At 47.6% G+C, this 24,464-nt stretch overlaps 2 protein-coding genes and 2 non-coding genes across 4 annotated transcripts in view; 3 read left to right on the top strand and 1 right to left on the bottom strand.

Annotated features, from left to right (window-relative positions):
- Nucleotides 1-26: 26 nt before the first annotated feature.
- Nucleotides 27-14,160, bottom strand: COG4 (component of oligomeric golgi complex 4). Its single transcript, XM_041400995.1, has 19 exons — nucleotides 13,736-14,160; nucleotides 13,209-13,291; nucleotides 12,466-12,580; nucleotides 11,497-11,671; nucleotides 10,568-10,761; nucleotides 10,061-10,166; nucleotides 8,838-8,995; nucleotides 8,278-8,336; nucleotides 6,656-6,789; nucleotides 6,008-6,126; nucleotides 5,503-5,669; nucleotides 4,711-4,876; nucleotides 4,358-4,420; nucleotides 3,848-3,964; nucleotides 2,180-2,272; nucleotides 1,795-1,878; nucleotides 1,461-1,562; nucleotides 939-1,067; nucleotides 27-728 (listed from the first exon to the last, which is right to left on the bottom strand). Exons 1-19 carry the CDS (start codon nucleotides 14,009-14,011, stop codon nucleotides 594-596), a joined length of 2,475 nt encoding a protein of 824 aa, XP_041256929.1. The 5' UTR covers nucleotides 14,012-14,160; the 3' UTR covers nucleotides 27-593.
- The window catches only part of SF3B3 (splicing factor 3b subunit 3), a 28,928-nt gene continuing 18,598 nt past the window's right edge, over nucleotides 14,135-24,464 (top strand). Inside the window, exons 1-11 of the mRNA XM_041400989.1 lie at nucleotides 14,135-14,257; nucleotides 14,905-15,017; nucleotides 15,394-15,720; nucleotides 16,796-16,968; nucleotides 17,332-17,473; nucleotides 18,415-18,527; nucleotides 19,228-19,365; nucleotides 20,505-20,608; nucleotides 21,815-21,980; nucleotides 22,408-22,503; nucleotides 23,034-23,106. Coding sequence (XP_041256923.1) covers nucleotides 14,948-15,017; nucleotides 15,394-15,720; nucleotides 16,796-16,968; nucleotides 17,332-17,473; nucleotides 18,415-18,527; nucleotides 19,228-19,365; nucleotides 20,505-20,608; nucleotides 21,815-21,980; nucleotides 22,408-22,503; nucleotides 23,034-23,106 — 1,402 coding nt within the window. The 5' untranslated portion in view covers nucleotides 14,135-14,257; nucleotides 14,905-14,947. The remainder of the gene's footprint in view (nucleotides 14,258-14,904; nucleotides 15,018-15,393; nucleotides 15,721-16,795; nucleotides 16,969-17,331; nucleotides 17,474-18,414; nucleotides 18,528-19,227; nucleotides 19,366-20,504; nucleotides 20,609-21,814; nucleotides 21,981-22,407; nucleotides 22,504-23,033; nucleotides 23,107-24,464) is intronic.
- On the top strand, nucleotides 16,024-16,105 carry LOC121334093. The gene has a single exon (XR_005952404.1). It is a non-coding gene; the product is annotated as a small nucleolar RNA SNORD111 (small nucleolar RNA).
- Nucleotides 18,685-18,764, top strand: LOC121334096. The gene has a single exon (XR_005952407.1). It is a non-coding gene; the product is annotated as a small nucleolar RNA SNORD111 (small nucleolar RNA).

The raw sequence follows: 24,464 nt of genomic DNA on the forward strand, positions 1-24,464 counted from the left end.
CTGAACACACCACTGGAGACTGCAACTCAACCAAGCAAGGTTTATTTACAGAGTAGCTGTACACAGCCAGCAGGGACACAGCCCCACTTCATTCACAGGCTTTCTACTGATTTTCCAAGCACCTTCCCAAGGAAATCACTCCTTTTCCCTTCCACAGAACAGTTCCCATCACCACCAGGAGAGAGCCAGGGCTCAGCATTTGTGATTCCAGAAGCTGACCCTTAAACTGGGGGCACAGAGGGAACACAGCTGCAGCAGCAGACCCATATTTGAACCCCACCTGTCCTGGCCTCTTGCAGGGCAGCAGAGCACAGGGAGTCAGGAGCAGGCACTGGCCTGTGTTCTGAGAAACAGCATCATCCTGCTCTCAGCATGAGATTCCTCTGGTGCCTTGTTTCTGCTCCCACAGAAGGATGGCAGGTCTTCTCACCGGGCCCAGGAAAACCTTTTGCTCCAAGGAATGCAAGCAGAAGGGCAGACATCTTCCTATTGCCACGCCATCATACAGCCCCAGGACAGGATGTGGGCAGGCTCCAGGACTGCAACATTCCTACCCTTAGCTCCAGCATGGTGCTGATCCAAGCACCGACCAGCTACAGGCGCAGCCGCTTGATATCCTCACTGCGGAAGTCGATGCGGAGAGCCAGCACCTGCCGGACCTCGGCGGGAGTAAGGCGCCAGGTGAGCGGACCTGAGTTTGGACCCCAGTAATCCAGAATCTCTGTCACCTGGAAAAAAGAGGGGAGCTGTAGGAGATGGCTCAGCACAAACTGTCCTCACAGGTAAGTTCGAACTCCAGCACCATCAGACACCGGGAAACTTCTCCAGGTTCTCCGCAGCCTGTAGGTGTGATGACACCTGGATGAACTGAGTAAAGCCACGTGCAGTGCAGTGGTGTTCCCACACTCCCCAGCAGAAGCAGACCTAGTGCAGCTCACCCTTTCCAGGTTGAGGATGGTGGCCATTTGGGAAAGACGGGCAAACTTGTCACGGATAGTCCATGTGGTGACTGTGGTGAGATAGGCTATGAGGGACCTCAGCTCCTTGTCGAACTGCAGACCACCGAGCTGCGGGCACAGAGGCAGATCTGTTAACTCTCCAAGCAGACCATGGGCTTGTGCCAAGACACCAATTAAAATCACAGGGAGGCAGGGGGAGGTCTCTTAGCAGGCAGGTCCCAGTTAAACCATCTACTGCAAGTTTAAGTGGCTTATGTTTAGACCCACCTTAAAACCCAGTCCCCTCATTGGTGCCAGCTCTTCTCAGTCCCATCACCAAACCCACTTTGTCCCTGTGGGTGCTGATGTAAAGGCATCCCTGAGCTGGTCACTGGTGGTTGGAGAGTTTCTTATAGGGTAATATTTGAGGGTAGAGGGTAATATTTGCATCTGCCTTGCCCCATCCTTTATTCAGGGTTTGCAGTCAAGACAGACTATATGGTAGAGGAGTGTTTTGCTTACCCTGCTGAAGGTGGATTTGAGCAGCACTTTCTCCAGTTCAATGGCTATGAGACTGGTCATAAGACCAGTGAGAGTATCATAAATCACTGGAGACAGTCCAGCCTGGAAGCAGAAACCTGTGTCATTCTTGTCAGGAAAAACTGAGCAGAGGTCCCTAAAGCCCAAGGCTAGGAAAGCTTACAAATAAGGACTTGCAGGAGAAGGGGCTGACTGGATCCCTAAGAGCCATGCAAGGCACTGGAGGACATCTCTGCTTGCCAAGCAAGGAAAGAGCTGGAGGATGCCACGTGGAGGTCTGGCCAAAGCCTGGCAGGCTGCCACCTCCTCCTCTCACCTTGAACTCTGTCATCTGCTGTTCCAGATTGACGATGAACTGCTGGACCCAGGGATCATTGGCCTCATAGTCACTGAACTCCTCCTGACAGTGAAATGCAGAAAGGGTTGTTTATGTGGCCTGAAGTAAACAACAGCCAACAGCCCACAGGACAGGAAGGGAGGTCCCTCCTGGAGCAGCACTTCATCCCTTCTGCTCCTCTGTAGCCAAATGTCCCTTTCCAGGCTTGGCTGCAGAGCAAGATCTGGGTATTTTACTGATGCTCCGTGCCAAGGAAACAGCAGATAAGTGAGGGGAAGGAAACAGTGGTTTCTCTGACTGTGCTGCAGAGCAGAAGACAGAGAGTGCTCAAGTACAGCTGGAAGCAGAGAACACTGAGCCTCACCTCCTCGATGTTGTGGGAGACAGAGAGGAATAAGTTGATCCACGGCTTCACCTGGGGTTTGATGGCTGTGCTGTTGAGCTCATTGAGACCTTCCTGAGTGAGACAGCAAGAAGAAAGGACAGTGAGGCACAAAATCTTTACAAACAGGCTGTCTTGATGCTGCTTCCCAGCTTGGGAAACTGGCCCACAGACTTGCACAGGAAACTGCAACCAGAAGGCCCAGATCCCACACTCTTCTGGTGCCGGAAGGCTCTGAGGACCATGACAAGAAGAGGAGGAAGGATGTTGGCCCAGAAGCTGCTGTTGTGCTGACTTGTAGAGTGGTCTGAAGGGCTTGTGCTTCCCCACCCCATACCACACAGATTTCCTGGCAGGAGCGAAGCACCCGAGGTAGGAAAAAATGCAAACTGCATTTTTTCACTCAGCACCAGCCAGGGCATTGTGACTGAACTCAACTGATGCCTCCCACCTCCACTGCAGCTTAGCTCAGTAGGAGAATCTAAAAGGAAGATAAAAGCTGTAACCACAGTTAGTTCCCTGAATTAATCATAACCCCAGCACATGCCATCTCCCCTGAGCAGCAGGCTGTCAGCAAAGGCTGTTCTGTCCCCTGTGATGAGAGCTCTTAAAGCCCTCTCCTGCCAGCCACCCCTCTTTGGCTCAGCAAGGTGTCACGAAAGCTAACTCAGTATGAAACTGTGTCAGTACCAATTCTGACTGGCATTTGATAGAAGATTTTAACTAAAACTGGCATTTCTGAGAAGGCCCTGCTGGCAATTGTCCTTTTCTGAGGCAAATTCAGTGTGTGTGTGTGACTAAGGCAGCACAGGAGCTTCCTCCTCAGCCTCTAGATTGCTTTGCAGCCACTTTTAAAACCAGTGAGACTGGAGAGTTTTACTCCTTACTGATAAGCTTGTTGCTTTCAATACTGACCAAAGTCCCCCAGAGGGTTTGCTGGCAGTGCTGAACTGAAGGCATCTACCTGTGCTGAACTGCAAAGCCAAACAAAAAATAATCTGACCCCTCTGTGAAGTACAAAGGCAAACCTGGTTCAAAATATTCTCCTTTGCTTGGTTTCTTTCCACATGAGGTACTAGGTCTTCCTGCTTCTCTCCCAGCTAGAGACCACTGTGACATTTTAGGACAGCAGGCCCCAGCATGCCACAGGAAACTGGATTTAGCCAGAGAGTCCTCTGCTCCATGCTGAGGGCTATTTGCATTTGGGAAAGGAGAAATCTGAGAAAAGGGCAGCCCTTCTCTACCAACAGCCTGTCTTCAGCATTACTTAGTGAGGCTGTGGACAACTTGACAGTGTGCTGTGCCACGAGGGAGAATGGAGGAGATGGAAATGCTATTAATATTTCTTTTCCTGAAAGTGCTGAACCAACTGCAAGTCCATGCTGAGTGAAGACAAATGAAGCAACATTCCTTCTGGTTCTGCAGCTGCTTCCAGTGCTTTTTATGCAGCTGCCAGCTGGTGTGGCTGTGTAAACGGGCTGGGGCTGTTTCCATGACTCAAAGCTGACTGATTTGCTCCCTCCTGCAGCCTACCCAGCACTCCTGGAGTCAGACATGGCCTGGCCCTAGGCTGAAGTGATTCCTGCCAGAGTTCTCCCTGAAGGCACCAGCACCCAGTGTTGGCAGGCAGCAGTTTGGAAAGACACTCACCTGCAGCAGGTCACGGAATTTGTTGGAGACAGCAGCCATGTCCAAGAGGCAGCTCTCAATCTTGGCCTGGGCTTGCTCACCCCCGAATCCTTGGCTAAGTAGTTTGCTGCAGTCACTCTGCAGGGAAGAGATCCATGAGCAAGCTGCAAATTAATAACCTGGGCAGTTTTTATTCCTTTGTGTTGCTGAGCTCTGGCTGCCCACCAGCACGTGGGATAGGACAGGAGCCCAACTCTTGCTCCTACAAAGGCAGAGAACTGCAGACTCTCCATGATGCACAGGTTATTCCTGCACCAGCTTAGTCAGGCTGGAGGAACTGGTATTTCTGGCTGCTACAAACAGCCGGAAATTGCTCTGCCAGCTCAAAATTCCTTCCCTAAGGCTGGTGGACAAAGACCTCAGGAACTCGGGCATATCAAAGTCCAGATGGTTTATTTGACCCCTGCCTCCGCCAAGGGAGGATATTACAAATCTGACTGAGGAAAAATCAGTAAAGAATACAGACTGCACCTCCAAAGTCTTCTTTAGGGTCATGATGTTTTCACTGCAGACTTCCACATTGTTTAAGGTCACCTGAAAAAAACCAAAAACAAACCCAAGCTGGATTAAATGGAATTTCCCAGCACCTCATCCCAAAATCCACACATTTAATCCATGCCCTGCTAACAGTATGGACTGAAATGCAAGTAGTTAAGGGACAGAGCTGCTACTGTGAGATCAAAGCACTGCAGATTCACCGAGCTGCATGAAGCTAAACTCCAGCAATGGCCCACATGTGCTGAACCCCCAGCTAGTACAGAGTTCAAGACAGTTTACTGTTTTTCTTCATCATCCTTCTACACCAGAAGAGCCACCAAACCCACCAGAAAGGACTGCTTGGCCTCATCCGTGCTTTCAATGCCCTTGGTGTCGAACTTGCCCTGCTGCAGGCTGCTGTGCATGATGTTCACAGCACTGGTCACCCCTCTCTGGAAGTCCTGGAAGGTCGTGGCTGGGAAGCCTTGCTTCAGCTTGTTGTACAGAACCTCCCTGCAGGCAAGCAGAACACACCAGGGTTTAGAGCAAGCAAAAAGAAAATTATGCTCTGTGCCTGGGGAAAGCATTCTGTCTAAGATCTGACCTGAACAAGGGAGTGGAACTTCAAAGGGGAAAAAAAGGCTGGCAAGTATCTCCTGACAGCATCAGAATGCTGAAAGAAAAACATAGCCAACCAGTTTTTGAGCTTTCCTGAATATCCTGTCTGCAGCTGCCTGCTGTCTTCAGACACGGTTCCTCACTCCCACAATGGAGTGAAAAATAGCAGGACAATTTCTGCAGTCTCACCCAAGTTTGAGTCATCAAGTAACCCAGAGAACAACTAGGGGTGATCAGGTACCCTCAAGCAGGGTGCTACAAGGTAACTCCATCTCATAGGGATTTTGGGCCGTGAGGTACTTTTCTCTATTCATCCTACAAGTGGATTACCACCACTGTGAGAAAAGATGCCCAGATGCAGCTTCCCACATCTGCTACTGCTTCCTACGAGGATCTTCCACGGAGATGACAAGCCAGAGGTTCAAAGGCAAAGAACACAAGGAAGACCATCTGACAACAACCACTGTTTGCAGAACGTGAGGTGGAGGCACATTACAGTGAACCTGGTGTGTTTCCATTACCTGAAGTCAGACTCCAGCTCAGTGGTGGAGTGGTTGATCATAGCACAGAGACAGTCTATGCTGGAGCTGGACAGAGCACGCCCAATGCACTTCTTCACTATATAAAACACATCATCAACCATGCTGGAGGTGAGCTGGCCCTTCTCATAGCTATCCATGGCAACAGCCTGCAAAGAAAGCTGTCTCAGTGCCCTGAGCTCACTGAGCAACACTGCCCCAGCAGTGCTGAGAGACCAAACTGCCCATCTGCCCACTTCCCCCTGAGTGGAACTGAGTGTGGCTGGCACCACTCAAACCACTTTGCAGTAGCCCATAGACCTGGAGGATACCTGGGGTATGTCTGAAGTCAAAGTTCAGAAACAACCACTTGCTTTTCAAAGCCAAGGGAAACAAAAGACTTTCCCAAGAACTGCAGATTTGCCATGTATACATATCCCTCCCTTGGAATGCTCACCAGAGGACTGAGGAGCACACACAGAAAAGCATCTAAGAGGTTTTCCCCCACCTTGTTTACAGTCTCCCTCATGAAGTATTCCTCCATGGTGATGTAGTAGCCAATGAGCTCTTGCATGGTGCAGCTCAGCAGACAGTTGTTGAGGAGCTTGTCCAGGTATTTTTGATGCTCTGTGGAACAAAAGACAGACCCATCAGCAGGAACCCAGGGCCAGGAGGCAGCTCCATGAAGTCCCCTTGCTGCTTGTCTCATGGCACCCAACAGACACACACCTGCCAAGCCCAGCCTAAAACAGATCACAAGCCTCAACTGTGGAGCTGAAATTGCTGAGCTGGATTTTGCAGGTGACTAAAGATGATTTCCAGAGCTCTACAGAGTACCAAAACCTTGAGCCTTTTTTTTTTTGTGGCCCCCACCTTTAGGATTTGTGCCTGCAGTGACCAAATGGCTCTTCCTCTCTTTGGGGACTTTACTCTGTTATATTCTACAATCATTCTTAATGTTGATTTTCCTGTTAGAGGGAACAACCAGTGCTGAAAACAAGTTTGGAAAGTCTAGGCTACACAATTGTCTTCCACAGAGCACTCCCAAAGTGTCTTTGCAGACCCTGTGTCACTCTGTTCTGCCACTAACTCAGGTATATCTCTATTTCTGGCTTTGATAAACAGAGCCTATGAGTACTGGTACTCAAGGTGTTACCTTGCTTTACCTCCTCTGAGGCCATGGCATCTCCCACCTCAAAATCAGCTATTATTCGTCTCTTGATGAACCTCAGGTAGAGCTCACTGCGGGCATTCATCAGTGTGACTTCTGTTAAAATGGGGTCAAGCTCCCTGGAAGAAATAGCAAGAATCAAGATAGCAAGACTACAAAAGGAGAGGCACTAATTTAATTCAGTGAAGTAGTGTGTTCTCTGTTCCCTTACTATGAAATCAGTACTGCCCCTTCCCATCTGTGCCGCTGAGTGGCAAAGCTCAGCAGAATAACTGGTATGTGCAAAGCATGCACACACACAATCAAAATCTGCCCCAGGAGGTATCTCTACAATATTGGTTTTTTCTCACAAACTCTACTCTAAAATTCAGCAACACTCCCCCTCTGTTTCCTCATAGATGTGAGGACATCCACGTTGAAATCACAGTGGTAAGGACTGCAAGACTCAAAGCAACCTGATTTAACTTCAAATTGAGCCCTGTTTTGAGTGGGAGGTTTGACTGAAGATCTTCATCAGTCCTTCCCTGCCTCAGTTTTGCTACAATTCCATGAGGCCTATGTAGCCAGTGTTAGAAATGCCTGGTCCCTGCCATCTCCACATATGTGTTTTGAACACATGTGTTTTTCTGAAGTTGATGAAGAATCTGTTTAAGCTCAACAGCTCAGGAAATGTGAGACAAACTCATGAAGATGATGAAGAATCTGTTTAAGCTCAACAGCTCAGGAAATGTGAGACAAAAAAAAAAGCATGTTACAATGCAGAACACAGTGTTCAGATGAGAGATGACTGAAAAAAGAATGACTGACACATCAGCTTTTTCATCAGTGTGCACAGAAGAATTTTACAAATCCTGCTTGAAGCCTCATGGTGCACAAGCAGGAGAAGGAAACATCACCTTTATTTTAGAGATGAAAAATAAAGAAAAAATCAGAAAACCAGGATGTATGCAGAGTTACTCAGAGGAAATAGTAAGTAGATATTACTGCTGAAATATTAATTATGCAGGCTCACAGACAGATCTTCCTTGAGGAACCTGTTCTCTTTCAAGGCATGTATCTAAGTCAGGCAGTCCCAGAACGGCTGGGTACACTTTCAAATGGCCTTGTTAAAGGGTTATGTAAATATTTACAATAAGAAGAAAAAGAGGGAGATTGAAAGCACTGCAGTTGGTTGTCAAGTAACTGATGGTATGAAGCTGCTGCAGCAGCAGTACAGATGAGGTAAGATCCAAATATTTATTCCTGTTTCTGTCATAAATTATCTGTCAAGAGAGCTGCTCTGTTTTGTGGGCTCCAAGGACTGTACTCTGGCCATGAAAGGGTAGTGGGCACAGGCAGTTAAAATTTCAGTCCTTCATGTGCAGTGATATCAACAACCCTCCAGGAATGCTTAGAGCCAAGGCTTAGAATTAATGACTAAGCAAAATAAAGCCCCACTACAGAAGCTTCCTTTTTAGAAGGGCAGTGAAGGGCACCTAACAATTGGATTTTTAAAATTAATACCCACAAAGCTTCTGGAAGAGTGGGAGAGTTATCTAAATGTTAAGTAGTGTTAATAACAACTCAAGAGTGAAAGGTTAGAGAGCATAAAGAGCTTTTCTTTGTACCTTGGCTCAATCTTCTCTGCAGAAGAACTCCTCATCATGCTATTCTGGACTTGCTGGAACTGCAATCACAAAAGAAAGGGAGTCTTTGCTGATGACATGTACTCTCTGGGGGTAACAGGAAAGCTTTGCAGGAAGCACTGCCAGAGAAGGGAATCACATAAGTTCACTTCCTTCTCCTCCAAGGCAGAGCTCATCCCTCCAGGAAGGGTGGTGGGATGGGACTTGACCAGAGGCACTCAGGCATGTCACCACAGACAGTAACAGCAGCCCTCCATCTAAGCAGGAACAAGACAGTGGGGAAGGTGTACTGAAAGCACCCTACAGACCTGCACAGCAAAGAGTGCCCAGGGTGCATTTACCATGCTCCAAATGAATCCTTCTCTGCATCAGAAAGCACTGTTACAGAGTGAACCCTTTCAGCTATCAGGGTAAATGAGGAGTAAAGCAAGGATTCTCTCATACACAAGGTCAAACCCTGCTGCCTCCATGGCAGTGGGAGCCCCACAGAACTGGATGGAGGGCACAGCTGGCTGCACAAGGCAGCCTCACACTGCTCTCACCTGCCTGTGATAGTCCCTCTCCTTGATGAACCTGTCCACCACCTTCTCCACCTGCCGGTCACACTCCACCTGCAGGTGCTTGATGAGGGTGTAGAGCCTCCCTGGTCCATAGTAGGTCTCCACGATGGGCTGGTGGGTCTCCACAATGCGAGCAATCCCTGAGGGAGAGGAGAGACACTCAACCAGCAGTTCCCAGAGCACAGCACAGCTACACAGGTCCACAGACCAGACCTAAAAAAAGGATCATTCACTCCACAGATAGAGTACAAATCTCCCGGAGCAGAAGCCATCTCCTGTCCCTAAATAGAACTCCTGCCATGCCCTGTGTGCCAGCTGCCCTTCAGCCCAGCAAGATACAAGATATGAAGCTTCCCCAGGACAAAGCCACACAACTGGGGCACAACTGCCCCCCAAACACAGCCCCAGCTTTTAGCACCTGCCAAGGCTACAGGGAAAAATCTGCCCAGGGACAGCTCTTGGGCACGCAGTTGCTGCAGAGAGCAAGCATTAGCAAAGGCAAGAACTCCTTGGAGGAAAAGCCCATCTCCAAGGAAGTAACTCTACAATATTGCCTTCTTCTCACAAATGCTCTACTCTAACAGTTAGCAATGCTCCCCCTGCTTTTAACACTACTGCCAAGAAAGCTCTACTGGTGCCAGCCTGGGAGAGTAACTTGGCAGGGGTGCAGCCTGGAACTAGAGCAGATTTCATAGAGAAGGTGGTTAATCACCATGGGTTCTCAAGTACTGTCTGTGGCATTCCCACAGAGCATTCATATTCCCTTCTCCCCCTTCCTTCTCTGCTTTCAAGTTCCCATGTAGCTTCTTGAAGAGCCAGGCCTAGAGGCACCAACAGCTGCTCATCCCTAAGGGATCTGATTTGTTTGTCTGGAGAGTTGTAAGCCTGAAGAAACCTCCAGGGAATACCCATTTGTTTTGAGGATGCAGAGAACAGGAAGAGTCTGATTCCTGAAGGAAGCCAACAAATCCTTTGCAAATGCACTTTGTGCCTGTACAAGATGTACATAGGAAAATTGCTTATTGTGATGCCCTCTCCTGGTTAGAATAAATCCTACTGCTTGTGTCCCTGTCCCTCGAGTGAGACACCTGTAGCTCAAAGGAGAATGAGGCATTTTGTGAGCCAAAATTAAAAGCATTTAAATTGATGGACGGTCTCACCATGGACTATTTGCAGTCAATCAGGAAGGAGGAAAGGCAGATTACCTTCGAAGAGGAGTGTCAGGGTGTCTGCAAAGATGACAGCAGCTCGACGGTCACTCATGTCTGTCCCCATCACCAGCTGCAGGTTCTCTTCTGCTTTTTTGGCCACCTGCATGGCAACAGGACCAGTCAGCTGAACACAGAAAGTATTCCTCAACCCACAGATCCTCTGTCCTTGCCCTAGAGAGCTTTCACTGGCCTTCCCAATGCAAGAGCTATTGCTGCTGCTCCTCCTCTGAACAGGGATCCTTTCCTCTCTTGCGGAAAGCTCAAGGCTAGGCAGAAATTTGTTCTTCTCTTTCCAGGCTCACTGGATAATTTTTAGGCAAGTGTAGAAAGCAAGACACAGACACCAGAAAGCCCATCCCAGCATGCAAATGCAGGGAGAGATATGGACTAAGGCCAGTGCTATTTTTTAAGGTGAACAAGCCACTGCCAAAACCTCCATCCACGACATCTGTTGACAGAGACTGGGTTTTGTTTTCCCCTGGGTGTCACAGAGCCTGTTACCTGCTTGCAGAGGTACTCAGAGAACTTGCTCAGCCCATCTTCATGTAAGCCTAGCAGAGGAAAGATCTTGAAGAACCGTTCCACCTGGGGCAGGTCTCCCTGCTTCATAGCTGTGTCAAATTTCTCTGTAACAATTGTCTTCAGACGCTGCTCTGCTTCCTGCAGGAGTTTCAGGTTGGCATCAATTATTCCCCCTGGTCAAAAGGACAAAAAGAAAGGGAAAAGTGACAGCACAATGTTAATACTGTATTAAAGGATACTTTTTTCCCCAGCACTGTGCAGCCCCAAACTGAGAAGGCAGAAGACACACTGGAATTCCTCTGCAGGCACAGACAGACAGGTTGGTGCATGACGTAATGTAGACAAAAAGAAATGGAAAAGTGACAGTACAATGTTAATACTGTATTAAGGGATACTTTTTTCCCCTGTGCAGCCCCAAGCTGAGAAGGCAGAAGACACACTGGAATTCCTCTGCAGGCACAGACAGACAGGTTGGTGCATGACGTAATGTTGTGATTTTGCATGAAGGACGACACATCCACTGGGATTTTCCTCTTAGGAATCTAGGAACTTACTCCCTCATTTCCAGTTGCTCTGCTTGGTAGCACACCATGACACAAGAAGAATTCTTGACAGAACCTTCTCCCTCACTTCTTCTGGCCTGAACATTTTGTCCTTTGCTTAGTTAGCACCTGAAATACTATTACAGCTGAGTACCAGGAACTTCCTTTTCAATTTATGATCATTCTGGTGTAATAACACTTCAAAAACCTTCACCCCTAAGTCAGTCCATAAAATACTAAGATCTCTGGCCAGCATTAGATTTTCTGCTTTGTCTGTTGGGCTGAGGCAACCCATGGGAAATGAGCAACCTCTAGATATCCATTGGAAAGGTGGCTCATCAGCATCTCCTCACAAACAGTGCTTACCTTCCTTGCCCTGACGACTGAGCTCAATCACGGACTTGTCCAGAGACAGATAGCGATGGATATGAGCTGCTGCTTGTTCATAGTCTTCATTTCTCAGGGCTGTCTGAACTCCATCCATGCAGAACTTCAGGTCAAGGATGTCATCAGCTCTCTGAATGGCCTGATAGAGCCGGTTCTGAAAGAAAGGCAACCAGTAATGCTTCCAGCTGGGGGATGGAGCAGGGAGAGGGAACTGTCAGAAGACAGTGTGAGGGAAAACCAGACAGCAATACTTGCTCCATACAGCAAAACCACTGTGTAAGCAAAAATCCCACACTACTTAAAAAGTGCTAAGACCAGTGGCTCCACAGGATGAACAGCATATGCGAACAGCATATGTCAAATTGGAGGCCACAGTTCTCTGTAACAAACAGGCAGAGACCAAAGAGGACACCACACATTATCTGTTTGATCTGAGCAGTTGTGCCAAGTGCTGGCATTGACACCCCTCAGCCTGTCTCCAGACAAGGAATAGAACAGCCCAGGTTCCTGACCTGGCTTGGGTGACAATCTGCACTGTCCTTAGCACCGTGTAGCTGCCAACATTGCTAGTCACCCTATTCAGGGCATTCTACCAAGAGCTGTGTGGACAGAAGGGGATGCTGGAGAACCAGCTGCTATATGGAGGAGCATTCCTGGAAGTGTTCAAGGCCAGGCTGGATGGAGCTCTGAGCAGCCTGGTCTAGTCAAAGGTGTCCATGTCAACTGCAGGAGAGTTGGGAATGAGAGGAGCTTTAAGGTCCCTTCCAGCCCAAACCATTCTATCATTCCACCAGTCTTACACCATGCAATACCCAGGGACCCTGAAACACACAGCTAAAATCAAAAGCACAGCAGTTTCCAGCCCACCAAAGGCAGGGCACGTCTGGTGTGCTGTGAGCACAGAACACAGCTGGGTGGTGACAAGCCCCAACCCCTGAGCCCAGCTACCTTGGCCAGGTCGAGCTGGCGGACTTTGCTGCTGACGTTCTCGGCCAGGTTGCAGGTGAAGGTGATCATCCCTGCCAGCTGCTGGGCGTCCCCCTCGATCAGCTGCAGCTTGGGGCTGGGAACACACGGAACGGAGCGTGAGATCACACGTCGGCCACGTGCTGTGCAGAGCGTGGCTCTGCCTCCAGACACAGCTGGGCCTGTCACAACACTCTGACCCATTTCACTGCCTTCCTCTGGGGGCAAGGCAGGAGAAAGGAACACACTGGCTGCAGGACCAACTGTGCCTTGCTCCCACACAGGGCATGAACGAGCCACGGGGCCCTCAGACATTGTCCGCTTCTGGAGAGGAGGTGAAGGCTGTAAACCTTTCCTCAGAGCTGCTGCTGGACACGAGGCCGTTCAGGAGGATTTCCCAGCCTGCCTGCACGAGTTCACCCTGAAGAGGCAGTAATATTTGTTCACACCTGCACACAGCCTGGCACAAGACACCTGATCAACAATTGATGCTGAAACCTGGCAGCCTCTGAGGTGACACTTTCAAAAGGCTTCTGAGCCTCCCCCAAAATGGGTCAGGGCACAGATGTCAGTGCTGCAGAGAAGAACTGGGCACCTGGAGATGAGGATCCAACTGCTGTTCTCTACCACAAACTGGCATTTTCTGAGAATGGACGTGCTACAGCACTGGAAGGAGTATCTGGGTCATGCAGCAAGGAGGAGGAAGGGGGGGCTGGAACACTAACCCCATGCGATGAAGGGCAACCATCTTATTCTCTATGGTGCTTTGCTGCTCCAGGAGGGCATCCAGCTCTTCCTGCACGACTTTCTGAAGAAATAAAAAAATGAAGGAGGTGTTGTGTGACTTCAGCTCTCCTCCAGACCAGCAATTCATCACAGACCCTACATCCAAGCCAAGGACACAAGGCATTCGTGCTTCCAAGAGCTCACAGGACAAATAAATCCTTTCTAAGCTCTCTTTAATCCTCTAAATCTATTTTTTTCTATTTGAAAGCATCGGTTTTGGAATCCTCATCACACCGCTTTTAAGTCAGATAACCCACAAACTCCTCCCCTGGCCGGGCTTCCAGTGCACGACATCCCAAAATCTCCTGACTGCTCGCGATTCAGAGATCCGCGGAGCTACACCGACCCAGGGGCGGCTCAGTCCGTATCAAACGCCTCCAGAGAGTGTGCAACCATGAGGGGCACAGCGACAGCGAGGTATCCGCTTCTCGGGGCCCCGCTGCTTCCCATGCCCGGCCCCACACACCTCCTCCTCACACAGCCGGCTGTAGGCGGCCTCCAGGTCCGCCAGATCGGTCAGCGACTGGATGCGCTCCATGGACAGGGCGGAGGCAGCGGGGCCGCCGCTCTCCCCCGGCGGCGCCTTCGGCCCCGGCGCCGTGGCCGCCGCCATCTTGGCACACAGCTGACGCGGCGACACCGCCCTGAGGCCCGGCGGGACTGTCAAAGGCGGTGCCTGAGCCTTGGAGCGGCTCGGCTCCGCCCGGCAGCGAGGAAAGCTAACGCTCCTCCAGATCTCCATGCTGGGAAAAGGCTGAGGGTTTTCTTGGAGGGGTTCTTGGTGCAGGCGGCGGCTGCCATAGCGCCGCGATCAATCAGGCGCCTCATTGTGTACCCTCCCTCACCACACGGCGCGCGCGCGCGCCGGACTCGCGGAAAGCCCCATGGAGAAGGCGCGGGAGGGCAGCGCGCAGGCGCGGCGCTGATGGCGGAGGAGGCCGGCGGCGCGCCCGCCTAGGCCGGAGCAGCATCCGCCGCCATCCGCACGGTGAGCGCAGCTCTGCCCGCCCGGCGGCGGCTCCGCGCCAGGAACGGGACCCTGGTTTATGGAGGGGGGAGCGTCGCAGACCCCTCGGGGCCTGGGGGGTGCGGGCGGCCGGGCAGTGCCCTGTGGCCGGTTCCCGGGGCGGGCGCTCCGCAGAGCGCGGGGAGGCGCTGGCTCCGTGCCCTGCCGGGGCCTCGGCAAAGCTGAGGGCCGGTTTCCCCGGCCTCGGGCGGCCGGTTGGTGCTGGGGTTCCCTCCCGCCTCAGCCGCAGGGAGAGGAATCGGCCCCGAGCAGCTGCGGGTGGCGGCACTCGCGTTCAATGGAACGGCGGCGCCAGAGATGTGTAACGGCGCGGGGATCCCGGAGGGCTTCCCTAATTGCGCTTGGTTCATGAAAAGCTAAAGCCGTGACTAATTAGCAGTAATTACTGGACGTCCTGCTCAGCCGCCCGGCAGTAAGGAGTGCAGCTGGCGCCCGGGACACCTTGGGAGAGCCTTTTGCCTCGTCGCGCTGATAAACACCGAATAGCGGGGTGGCAGTCGGGCTCCTGTGTGAAGTGACCCGGGCACACGTGGGAGGGCAGCGGTTCTCCGTGCTGGACGAAAGGCTTTGCTTTTGAGAAGTTTGTTATTTTGTGTTACTTGTTGCAGCATTACCGGAGCTACGATAAGCTGAAGCAAATCCGTTGCCACCATGTTTCTGTACAACCTAACGTTGCAGCGTGCCACAGGCATTAGCTTTGCTATCCATGGCAATTTCTCAGGTAATTTTCTCCCTCTGTATGACTTGGCTTGAGGGTTTTTTTGGGTAGTACAAGAAAAAAAGATGTGTTTTACACTTTGCTTTGGTACCTCTGGGGTTTCTTTGCTGGTGTGTTATGATTTGCTTTTAAGTGTTAGTTGAGCTGTGGTAGCTTGTGGAAAGATTGAGAGAAGTGTGGCTTGATTATTTATCAGTCTAATGTTCTGACCAGTTTCCTGATGTGTTAAAAGATGTTCAAAGTACATAATGTGGTGAATAAGTTTCTTTGTTTCTCCATGGTAGTCCTAAAATTGGCATTTGGAAGTTTCCCCTTCTTCGCTTGTTGAAGCGTGTTGTGTCTTCTGTTGCTAACTTGTGTCGTGTTTTGGGTTCTTCAGGAACCAAACAACAAGAAATTGTTGTTTCCCGGGGCAAGATCCTGGAGCTGCTCCGCCCTGACCCCAACACGGGGAAGGTCCACACCCTGCTGACCGTGGAGGTGTTCGGAGTCATCCGGTCCCTCATGGCCTTCAGGCTGACCGGGGGCACCAAGGACTACATCGTGGTGGGCAGCGACTCGGGCCGCATTGTCATCCTGGAGTACCAGCCCTCCAAGAACGTCTTCGAGAAGATCCACCAGGAAACCTTCGGCAAGAGCGGCTGTCGCAGAATCGTCCCGGGCCAGTACTTGGCCGTGGACCCAAAGGGCCGCGCCGTCATGATCAGTAAGTCCCTCTGTCAGCTTGTGTTCTTAATATTTTTATCTCCTGGCTTGTGGATGTTTATTTTGGAGCAAGTTTCTGCCGGGTGTAATTTGAATTATAATTGTTTCGGGCCGTGAGCCGTGTCAAGGAGAACGCAGGCATTCAGAATTGTTCCTTGATGCTGGTGGAATTGCACAAATAAATTGTGGTGCTGAACCAAAACAAGTTGGAAAGAGATCAGGGTGCAGAGCCCTGAGGTGTGGCGTGTGGGAGAGAGGATGGCATTGCAGGTGTCAGTGCTGCAGTGTAGCCAGTCAGTTCCCATGGCCTGAAATGATGTTCTGAGTTCATGTCTCTTCTCTGAGATGTCTCATGGAGACAGCCAGATGCATTTCTGATCAGGCTTCACAGGTAGAAGGACACTTGGGAGAATTTTTTGGTATGATTTAGCACGGGGTGTATGGAGCTTTCTCAGTTTGCTGAAGGCAGCTCTGTGCAGTGCTGATGGTAGTTTGCCAGTATGTTTTTATACTGGGAATACCAGTAATATGATTTCTTTTCTAACATGTGTAGTTTTCCTGGGTGAGAAAGTAGCACAGTCACAGTTGTGCCATTCATGTTGATATTTAAGTGGAGTTTTTTATGTTGTGGATGCTGTATGTCAAGCAAGGATACATTTTCTTAGTTAAAATATTTCTGTGGAAAAGTTGTCATACCAACTGGCTTTAAATAGCAGAACATCTGGATGCTTCTTTCTGTTTGTCTTTGCTTCCTTGCAGTCTGTCATCTCTTGTGTGGTAAAAAGAGAGAGTAGATCTGCCTCAAGCCACTAGTTGGAATATTGGGCCAGGTGAATGTAGCTCAAAGGGTCAGGCTTTGTCTTTAATGGATGAAGTTGTCATTTTGTGCTTGCAATCTGAAAGATTTAAAACTAGACAGTCGAGGTTAATTGGTGGCACAGAGATAAACACCAGTGGTGGACTTCAGCTGAAGTAGTGCTGACATTCTCTTGCCAGGTTAAAATTCGATTTTGGGCTGCAGGTATGGTCAGATTTGATAATCAAGTAATGGGCTTCACATGCTGTTTTCCTTGCAGGTGCCATTGAAAAGCAGAAGCTGGTGTATATCCTGAACAGGGATGCTGCTGCTCGACTCACCATTTCCTCCCCACTGGAAGCCCACAAGGCCAATACCTTGGTCTACCACGTGGTGGGAGTCGATGTGGGGTTTGAAAACCCAATGTTTGCTTGTCTGGAAATGGATTATGAGGTGAGAAGAACTTCATCTGTCTTGGCTGTATTTTGACCTTTGTTGTTCCTATTCTGTTTTTCATTGTCATTGGGGAATATTGGCTGCTTCTACTGTCTGGGACAGTTTCATTTTTTACAGGCTTACTGGCTTTTTGTCTTGCCTTCAGCCAGAATAGGCAAGTCTCTTCTGTCTTGGTGATTGATTGTTTTTGCTTTTCAGCTGAAAATATGCCCATTTCCTTGGTCTGAACTTCTCTTGTGCAGCTTCCAGCAAGTCTTTTGGTCCCCATTCTGTTGCTACTCAAAACTGTTTCCCAACGCATCAGCTTTGCTCCTCATTTTAACCCTTTATTTCAGGACACCTCGATCTGTTCTGTTTTAGGAAGCAGACAATGATCCAACAGGTGAAGCTGCAGCCAACACACAGCAGACATTGACGTTTTATGAATTGGACTTGGGTTTGAACCATGTTGTCAGGAAATACAGTGAGCCCCTGGAAGAGCATGGCAACTTCCTCATAACAGGTACTGCCCACAGAGTTGTTTTAGCATGGGTCTGCTTGGTTCCCATTCCCTAGGAAAACACAGTCAATACTCTTTATCAACATCTTAGGAGTTGTTTTAGTTGTAGTCTGAGCCATTAGTATAAATTAATTAATTGACCTTGCAGTCGGGTAATGAGGGGTGGTTTACACATGGAAATACACAAGTGTTCATCGAAGCAGCTGCAGTTTGAGAGTGCTCCTGAAATTAGCTGGTAGTAGTGCAAAAGAACTTAGTTTTAGTAACACGTAGGTGCTATTTTACTCTCTTTAATGGGATTCTATCTGCTACAGGCAGTAGATGAATCCATGGACTGAAAGCCCACTTGCAGAGGTTGGGTGCAAAGCCAATACAACACCTTCAACCAGGGAAGCTGCTGCAGGTTTCTCTCCAAGCACAAAAGGTGCTGAGCTAGGAGAGCTTCTTTGTATGCTTGTCCTGTTCTATCTCCTGCAGGCAGCTGTGAGACAGATACAAAGTATTGTGCTGAATGTGTTTGATGGTATGTTACACTGAGATCACAGAGTATGGTTTTAGAAATGCTTCTATTAACTAAAGATGTTAGTCCATCTGATGGATTTTTCTACAAAGCAAACATGCCAGAAACTCAGGGGTTGTGTTTAACTGATAAGTTGCTAGTATGGTATTTTGAGTGTGTCATGGCTTTCTAGACAACAATAAGCCAGGAGGGATAAAGCTTAAGCAATTTGTCAGAAACTGCATCTTTCCAGATCCCCTGGTTCCATCTGTCCTGTTCTCATGGTGGCACAGGCAGCTGTTCTCAGTCTTTTGTCCTCTCAATAAGAGCAGATTCATATATGCAGGGTGGTGGAGAGTATTGTTGCTTTAAAGAAAACCAAATGTTCTGCAGGCACCCAGTCAAGTTTGTGGTAAAGGCTTTTCTCCTAATATTTTTCTTTCAGTTCCTGGTGGTTCTGATGGCCCCAGTGGGGTGCTGATCTGTTCTGAAAACTATATTACTTATAAAAACTTTGGTGACCAGCCTGATATCAGATGCCCAATTCCCAGGAGACGGGTGAGAATTTTTTAAGATTATGAATGCTTGGAGTTTGCCTTTCAAGGTTAAGGGCATCAGGAAGGTTGTAAAGTAAGGAAAAAAAGGAGTTAAAAACATGTTGGCTTATCTGCCTCACTGGCTGTGTGTTATCTGGGAGGGAGGATGGAGGTGGGCACAGCCTGAAGTGATGAGTGTGGTTCATGTCTCTTCTCTGAGATTTATACTGGAGATACTCCAAAGACTCTGATCAGGCAGCACTGTCAGTGCAAGACAGGATTGCTTGAGATGCTGAACAGTGGCAGTTGTAGCTGCAGGTGAATTCAACATCTGCTCTGTTGCATCTAAGGCTGCTTCCTTTCCCTTGGTATTAGGAATATAGTGCTTTGGACACCTGCCAAGGGGCTCAAAACCAGCTGTGTTGGGTTACAGCCCTCTCCTGTGTTTTTGGCTTTGATATGTGAGAGTTGCCTGGAGAGGAAAGTAAAAGAGATGAGGGATGATGCTTAGGCACAAGGTCCCACAGCTGTATTTCCTTCTGGGGCAGAGATGTACCGAGGGTGACTACAGCTGTAACAAAGGGATGTGCTTTGTGTTAAAAACCTCCTTACATTCCGGGAGCTCTTAAGGCAGCTGTGAAATGGAAATACTTCAGTCAGTGAAATCACCTCTGTGCTTGTCAGGTAATTCCACCAATGACCTCCACTGTCTTTCCTGACAGAATGACTTGGATGACCCAGAGAGGGGTATGATCTTTGTCTGCTCTGCTACACATAAGACCAAGTCCATGTTCTTCTTCCTGGCCCAGACAGAGCAGGGAGACATCTTCAAAATTACTCTGGAGACTGATGAAGACATGGTAAGCATCACATGAATGGAGAAGTATTAATTGAGAGGAGTTCTTAGTCAGTTACTTATTTACTGTTGTGAGTTTGGGAAGGGAACGTGCTTTACGTGATTAGTAATACAGTTAACACTGGTCACCACTGTGGGTATTACTCATAAAGAGACACAGTGCAAGGTTTGCAAAATCCTGTGAGAATTAAACTGCAGTTACTTGAGCTTAAAATGTTCTAGAGGTGGTATTTTTAAAAATATGTAAACTGTGGTCCATGAACCTCCTGAAGAGGTTAATTAACTTATTCTGTGGAACTTAGCTTCCCTGGATTTCAGCAAGTACCCTCTCGTCTCTTAATTGAGTGTTTACATGCTGCAATCAATATTTTTGCAAGATGAGGTAGCTAGCTTGGCACAGCTGGTCTTTGAGTTGAAATAACAGGCTTGCAGTGGCTTGCTGCTGCTTGTTTTAGTATTCTGCTCTGAAAAGTTCTCTGCTGCAGTGTGATTAGTTGGGTTTTTGAGTAAATGTTGAATGTTAATTTCTCTATCTAAACATGTCATATTTGGTACAGGGGATGATTGTGTAGCAGGCACCAAGCCTTCCAGAGTTCAAGGAGTGTTTGGACAATGATCTCAGACACATGGTGTGATTTTTGGGGTTGCTCTCTGCGGAGCCAGGAGTTGGACTTGATAATCCTTGTCAGTCCCTTCCAACTCAGAATCCTCTGTGATTCTGTGATGTTCAAGTGCCTGAAGATTGTTCTTGGATGTTTCACCAACAGCTGTTGTGACTGTATCAAATTTAGAAATTTGCTCAGGACAGTTGTTTTTCTAATGCTGGAAAATTGGTGGTGTTCAGTGAAGCAAGTTTCTTTTCTCTTAGGCAGCTTCCTATTTTTACAGCTATTGTTTTCCATATTGACTCAGTGTTACAAAAGGCAGAAAATCTTGGAATAAAACAGGCAGCCTGGCTTGTGTGTTCAAATGATCTGTTGGATTTTGTGATTATAACCTGGTGCCCCAAACTACTGATGTGTTAAGCCTGGCCTGCTCTTGTTCATTTCTTTGGAGAAGATAGCTAGGCAGATGTTGTTATTAAATCACACACATGGAGCTCCAGTATTTTACCATCACAGTCACATCTTCATCTGCTTTCAGGTAACAGAGATTCGACTGAAGTACTTTGACACTGTTCCTGTTGCTGCTGCCATGTGTGTGCTGAAAACAGGATTTCTCTTTGTGGCATCTGAATTTGGAAACCAGTGAGTAAACAATTTTACGTCAGTGTTTTTCCCCTGAAACAGAGTGGTTCTTTTCAGGCCTGCAGACTGACCCTTGAACTTACTGTGCACAGAAAGACAACACCTCTGATTTAATGGGTAAATTAGTGCTTTGTTCAGAGGGATTGAGAAGAACAATTGGATTAGACTATGAATGGGGGAATTTTCTTGTTGTTTGAACTCAGATTAGATGATGAAGTGCAGAGGACAAAAGGTTACTTGCTGTTGCAGCAGATTTTTGGAAAAATTGAGCACTTGCTGTTTGTGTAGGGTTCATCACATATCTAGATTAATTATCTTTTCAATTAGTTTGATAGGTTTGAATTTTTGTGTGTATGGCCCACTCGGAAGTAAATAGGATTTCTTATTAGTAGCTGTGTTCCTTTCCTTACTAGATGTGTAATTGAGGGCTTTCTCTGAATTCATTTTTGGACTTCTCAATACTCTAAAGGGTCATGCACACCTTTGAAGATTAACTTAACTGTGTCTGAGGGAGGGATTCACAGGAATGGAGATTTTCCTGACTATCTGCAGTCAGCCACCTGAGGGAGCCCCAGCCAGTTTGCTGGACTGAGTCTGAATTGAGGAAGCCATATTCGAGCTTTATTAAAACCAGGAAGTAACTCAGTCTGTCTTTCTGTGGGATTTTTGTTTTGGTTGTGGTTTGTTTTTGGTTTTTTTTCTTCTCTGAAGTTTTATTTGATTGTTGTGTTGTTTGGGCTCATAAATTGGAATAGGGAATGTGGTTAAAAATAGTATAATTTAAGAAGTGAGAGTATTCCAATAAAATAGATAACTGTGGAGTTGAAGTCGTAGCCATTGGCCTTGCTTTTGGCCTCAGCTGTCAGTTGCTGCTTTGGCTTAAACACAAGAATATCTAAAAGGCTCAAGGGTAAACAAAATACTGAAACTCTGAGATACCTTGCCAGTGACAGCTGCAAATGTGAGGAGCTGAAGCTGGGAGGTTGTGGGGAGGGGTTTTGGGGTTTTTTGTCTTTGCAGGTCTCTGAGTATTTTAAAATATTTTGTTACCCAGAAGACAATCCTTAAAGCCAAATAGTATTAACTGAATAATGTAGGGTTGGATTTCTTTCTTCCCCACTACCTGGATATCTGGTCAAGCCTTACTTGAAGAAGGCTGCATGAACCTTGCTCTGAACATGCTGACACGCTTTTTTCTGTCTAAAGTTACCTGTACCAGATAGCTCACCTGGGGGATGATGATGAGGAGCCAGAGTTTTCTTCTGCCATGCCTCTTGAGGAAGGAGACACATTCTTTTTTCAGCCTCGACCTCTGAAGAACCTGGTGTTGGTGGATGAGTTGGACAGTTTGTCTCCTATTCTGTGTTGTCAGGTATGTTGCCATCAGCAGGTTCCTGTTTACCACATGTGTAAGTGGAGTCACCAGCTGTGTTATTCCAGGTTTCCAGAAATACTGCTCCAGGTAAAGACTCATAGAGAGGCAAATCTGCAGAATTCTCAGACATCTGCCTGAGATTGCTACCTAGCCTGGTAGCTTTTGATTCCTGACACAGAGTGTCAGCCAGTGATTCTGTGATGCTTCTCTGTTGACCATCAGACCAGCTGTTTGCAAAGAGTTTCAGTAAAACTTAACATTCAGGGCAGCAGCTGGAACACCCAATAGCATCTCCACAGCTTTTGGTGTTTGAGAAAATATTCTTAAAGCAGTAGTGTGATGTATATGTATATATATATGTGTGTGTGTATAGTTTAATTTTCTGGTTCCATTGATGTTGTTTTGATGCTTTTTCTCCACACAGATAGCAGATTTGGCCAATGAAGACACACCCCAGTTGTATGTGGCTTGTGGTCGTGGGCCCAGGTCATCCCTGAGGGTTTTAAGACATGGACTTGAGGTAAGACATCCAGCACTTTAGAAGAAAAACCTGAGAGATGAGGGCAGTGTGAGGAAATCCTTGAAATAAAGTTGCTGGAATGAGAGGATTCTCCTTTTGCTGTAGTCTGGAGAGCTACTTTCTCTTGCTTCTTGAGGAATAGAAGGGTTGTATTGTTGTATTGTTTATTCTTACAGTCTCAAAGGCTTTTTGTTTACTTGACTTCAACAAAACCTGCATTTTGTCTCTTCTAATACTTGAGTGTATTGAGCTGGAACATTCCTGGTGTCTGCCAGCTGCTGCTGATCTCTGCTGGGGGTGGATGACATTGTTTTAAAGCTGATCATCCAGTGCAATAATGTTGCCATATCATTGCTGACCATATTTTGCCCTGTAGCACATCTGGCACGGGCTGAGAGCATCAGAATTGGGAATTGTTAGCTTTCCTGCCCAGTTGTGGGAAAGCTTAAAAACTGCTCATGGTTTGATTGCTTACTCTACTAAGTCTAAACATCTGTTTGCAAAAGAGCCTTCTTCCTGTTTACTCTTAGGTATCTGAAATGGCCGTCTCAGAGCTGCCTGGTAACCCCAATGCTGTATGGACTGTGAGGAGACATGTTGAAGGTATGCAGTATTTTCCTGAAGCATAGGGAGGTCATAATGGTTTTGTGTGTGTTTTGTTTGTTGTTGTTTTCTGGCCAAGGAGATAGGAATGATGCTGTGTGATGCTTGTGTGCCATCCTCAGAAATTGTGGTTTGAGTCAGCAGCCACCTGCTTGTCTTATAAAGCCACCCACCCTCTGGTCCCCTTGTATTGTCACACATTCTTTTGACAAAGAAGCAGCTGCCTGCAGCTGCATCCATCACCCAGTATGCTGTGTCAGCTGTACATTTGCAGCCTGAAGCTGCTGAACTTCTCATGCATTCCCACTTCCCATAAGTTTTTGCCCGTAAGTTCTTGCTCAAACATCAGCAGGCGACATCTATTCTTGTTGTTGGAGTGTACTCACTATTCTTCATGTGTGTGCTGACAACTGCAGTAATCAGCTCTTTGTGAGAGAGTGGGATACAAATTATGGAACAAAGATGATAAATCAGCAACAGTGTTTGTATTTTATTACTTCCTTCTGTGCATATCTGTGAAAAAGCCACTCTGGAGTAGGACATACTCTCTATTCAAAAGCCAGCAGTGTGTAGAACATTTGTGATTCCAGGAAGATTAAGATTTCAGGTTGGCAAAATATACTGGATTGGGGGGTTTGGTTGGTTGTTGGGTTTTTTTTAATTTCATGATCTGAAATAATAGCCTTGCTATTACTAATGTACAAGAGGAAACGTACCTTCTGCCTTTCTCTTTAGGGGAGAGCAGAATTGCACAGAAACTCCTAAAAAGCTTGTAGGGAATCTCTTCTGAGTGCTGGCAGTCTCAGGGATTATTTCCCAAGCAGTTGTATAACTCTCACAAAGGCTTCCCTAGGCTTATACACAGGGAAAGGCCAGATTGTTGCAATAGAGGCCTTAGCCTGCTATGGTGACATGATACCTTGTATTTAAGCAGAGTAGTGTGTCTTCCAGGAAACCAGTAACTGTGGGAATTTCAAATCCTGCAGTGGGCTTTACCTTGCCATGTGAGACCTGCCATGAATTCCTGTGCTCATGTCCTGAGATTCATGCACTGCCTAAGCAATAAGGGAGGAGATTTGAACATAAAGTGCCTTTATGTCTCCCCAAGAAATAAAAGGGTCAAAAGGAAAATACTTCCACAGTCCATATTAAAAAAAAAAAACAACCTGGTTTTCTGAAAAGAGGCATTCCAGTTTGTTAGAAACCTTTTCTCCAGCATTCTGGAAAAGAAGTTGGTATGATTTTCTCCCTTGGAGGACTGGAGGCTTCTGACATCACCTTACAGTTTTAAAATCTTTTCTCTTGGGGTTCCAGAAGAAGACTTTGACTTTTCAGGAGGTGAAGGACCACTGATGTTC

This window comes from Onychostruthus taczanowskii, unplaced genomic scaffold (genome assembly GCF_017590055.1).
Source record: "Onychostruthus taczanowskii isolate IOZ18803 unplaced genomic scaffold, ASM1759005v1 scaffold18, whole genome shotgun sequence".
Lineage (NCBI taxonomy): Eukaryota > Metazoa > Chordata > Aves > Passeriformes > Passeridae > Onychostruthus > Onychostruthus taczanowskii.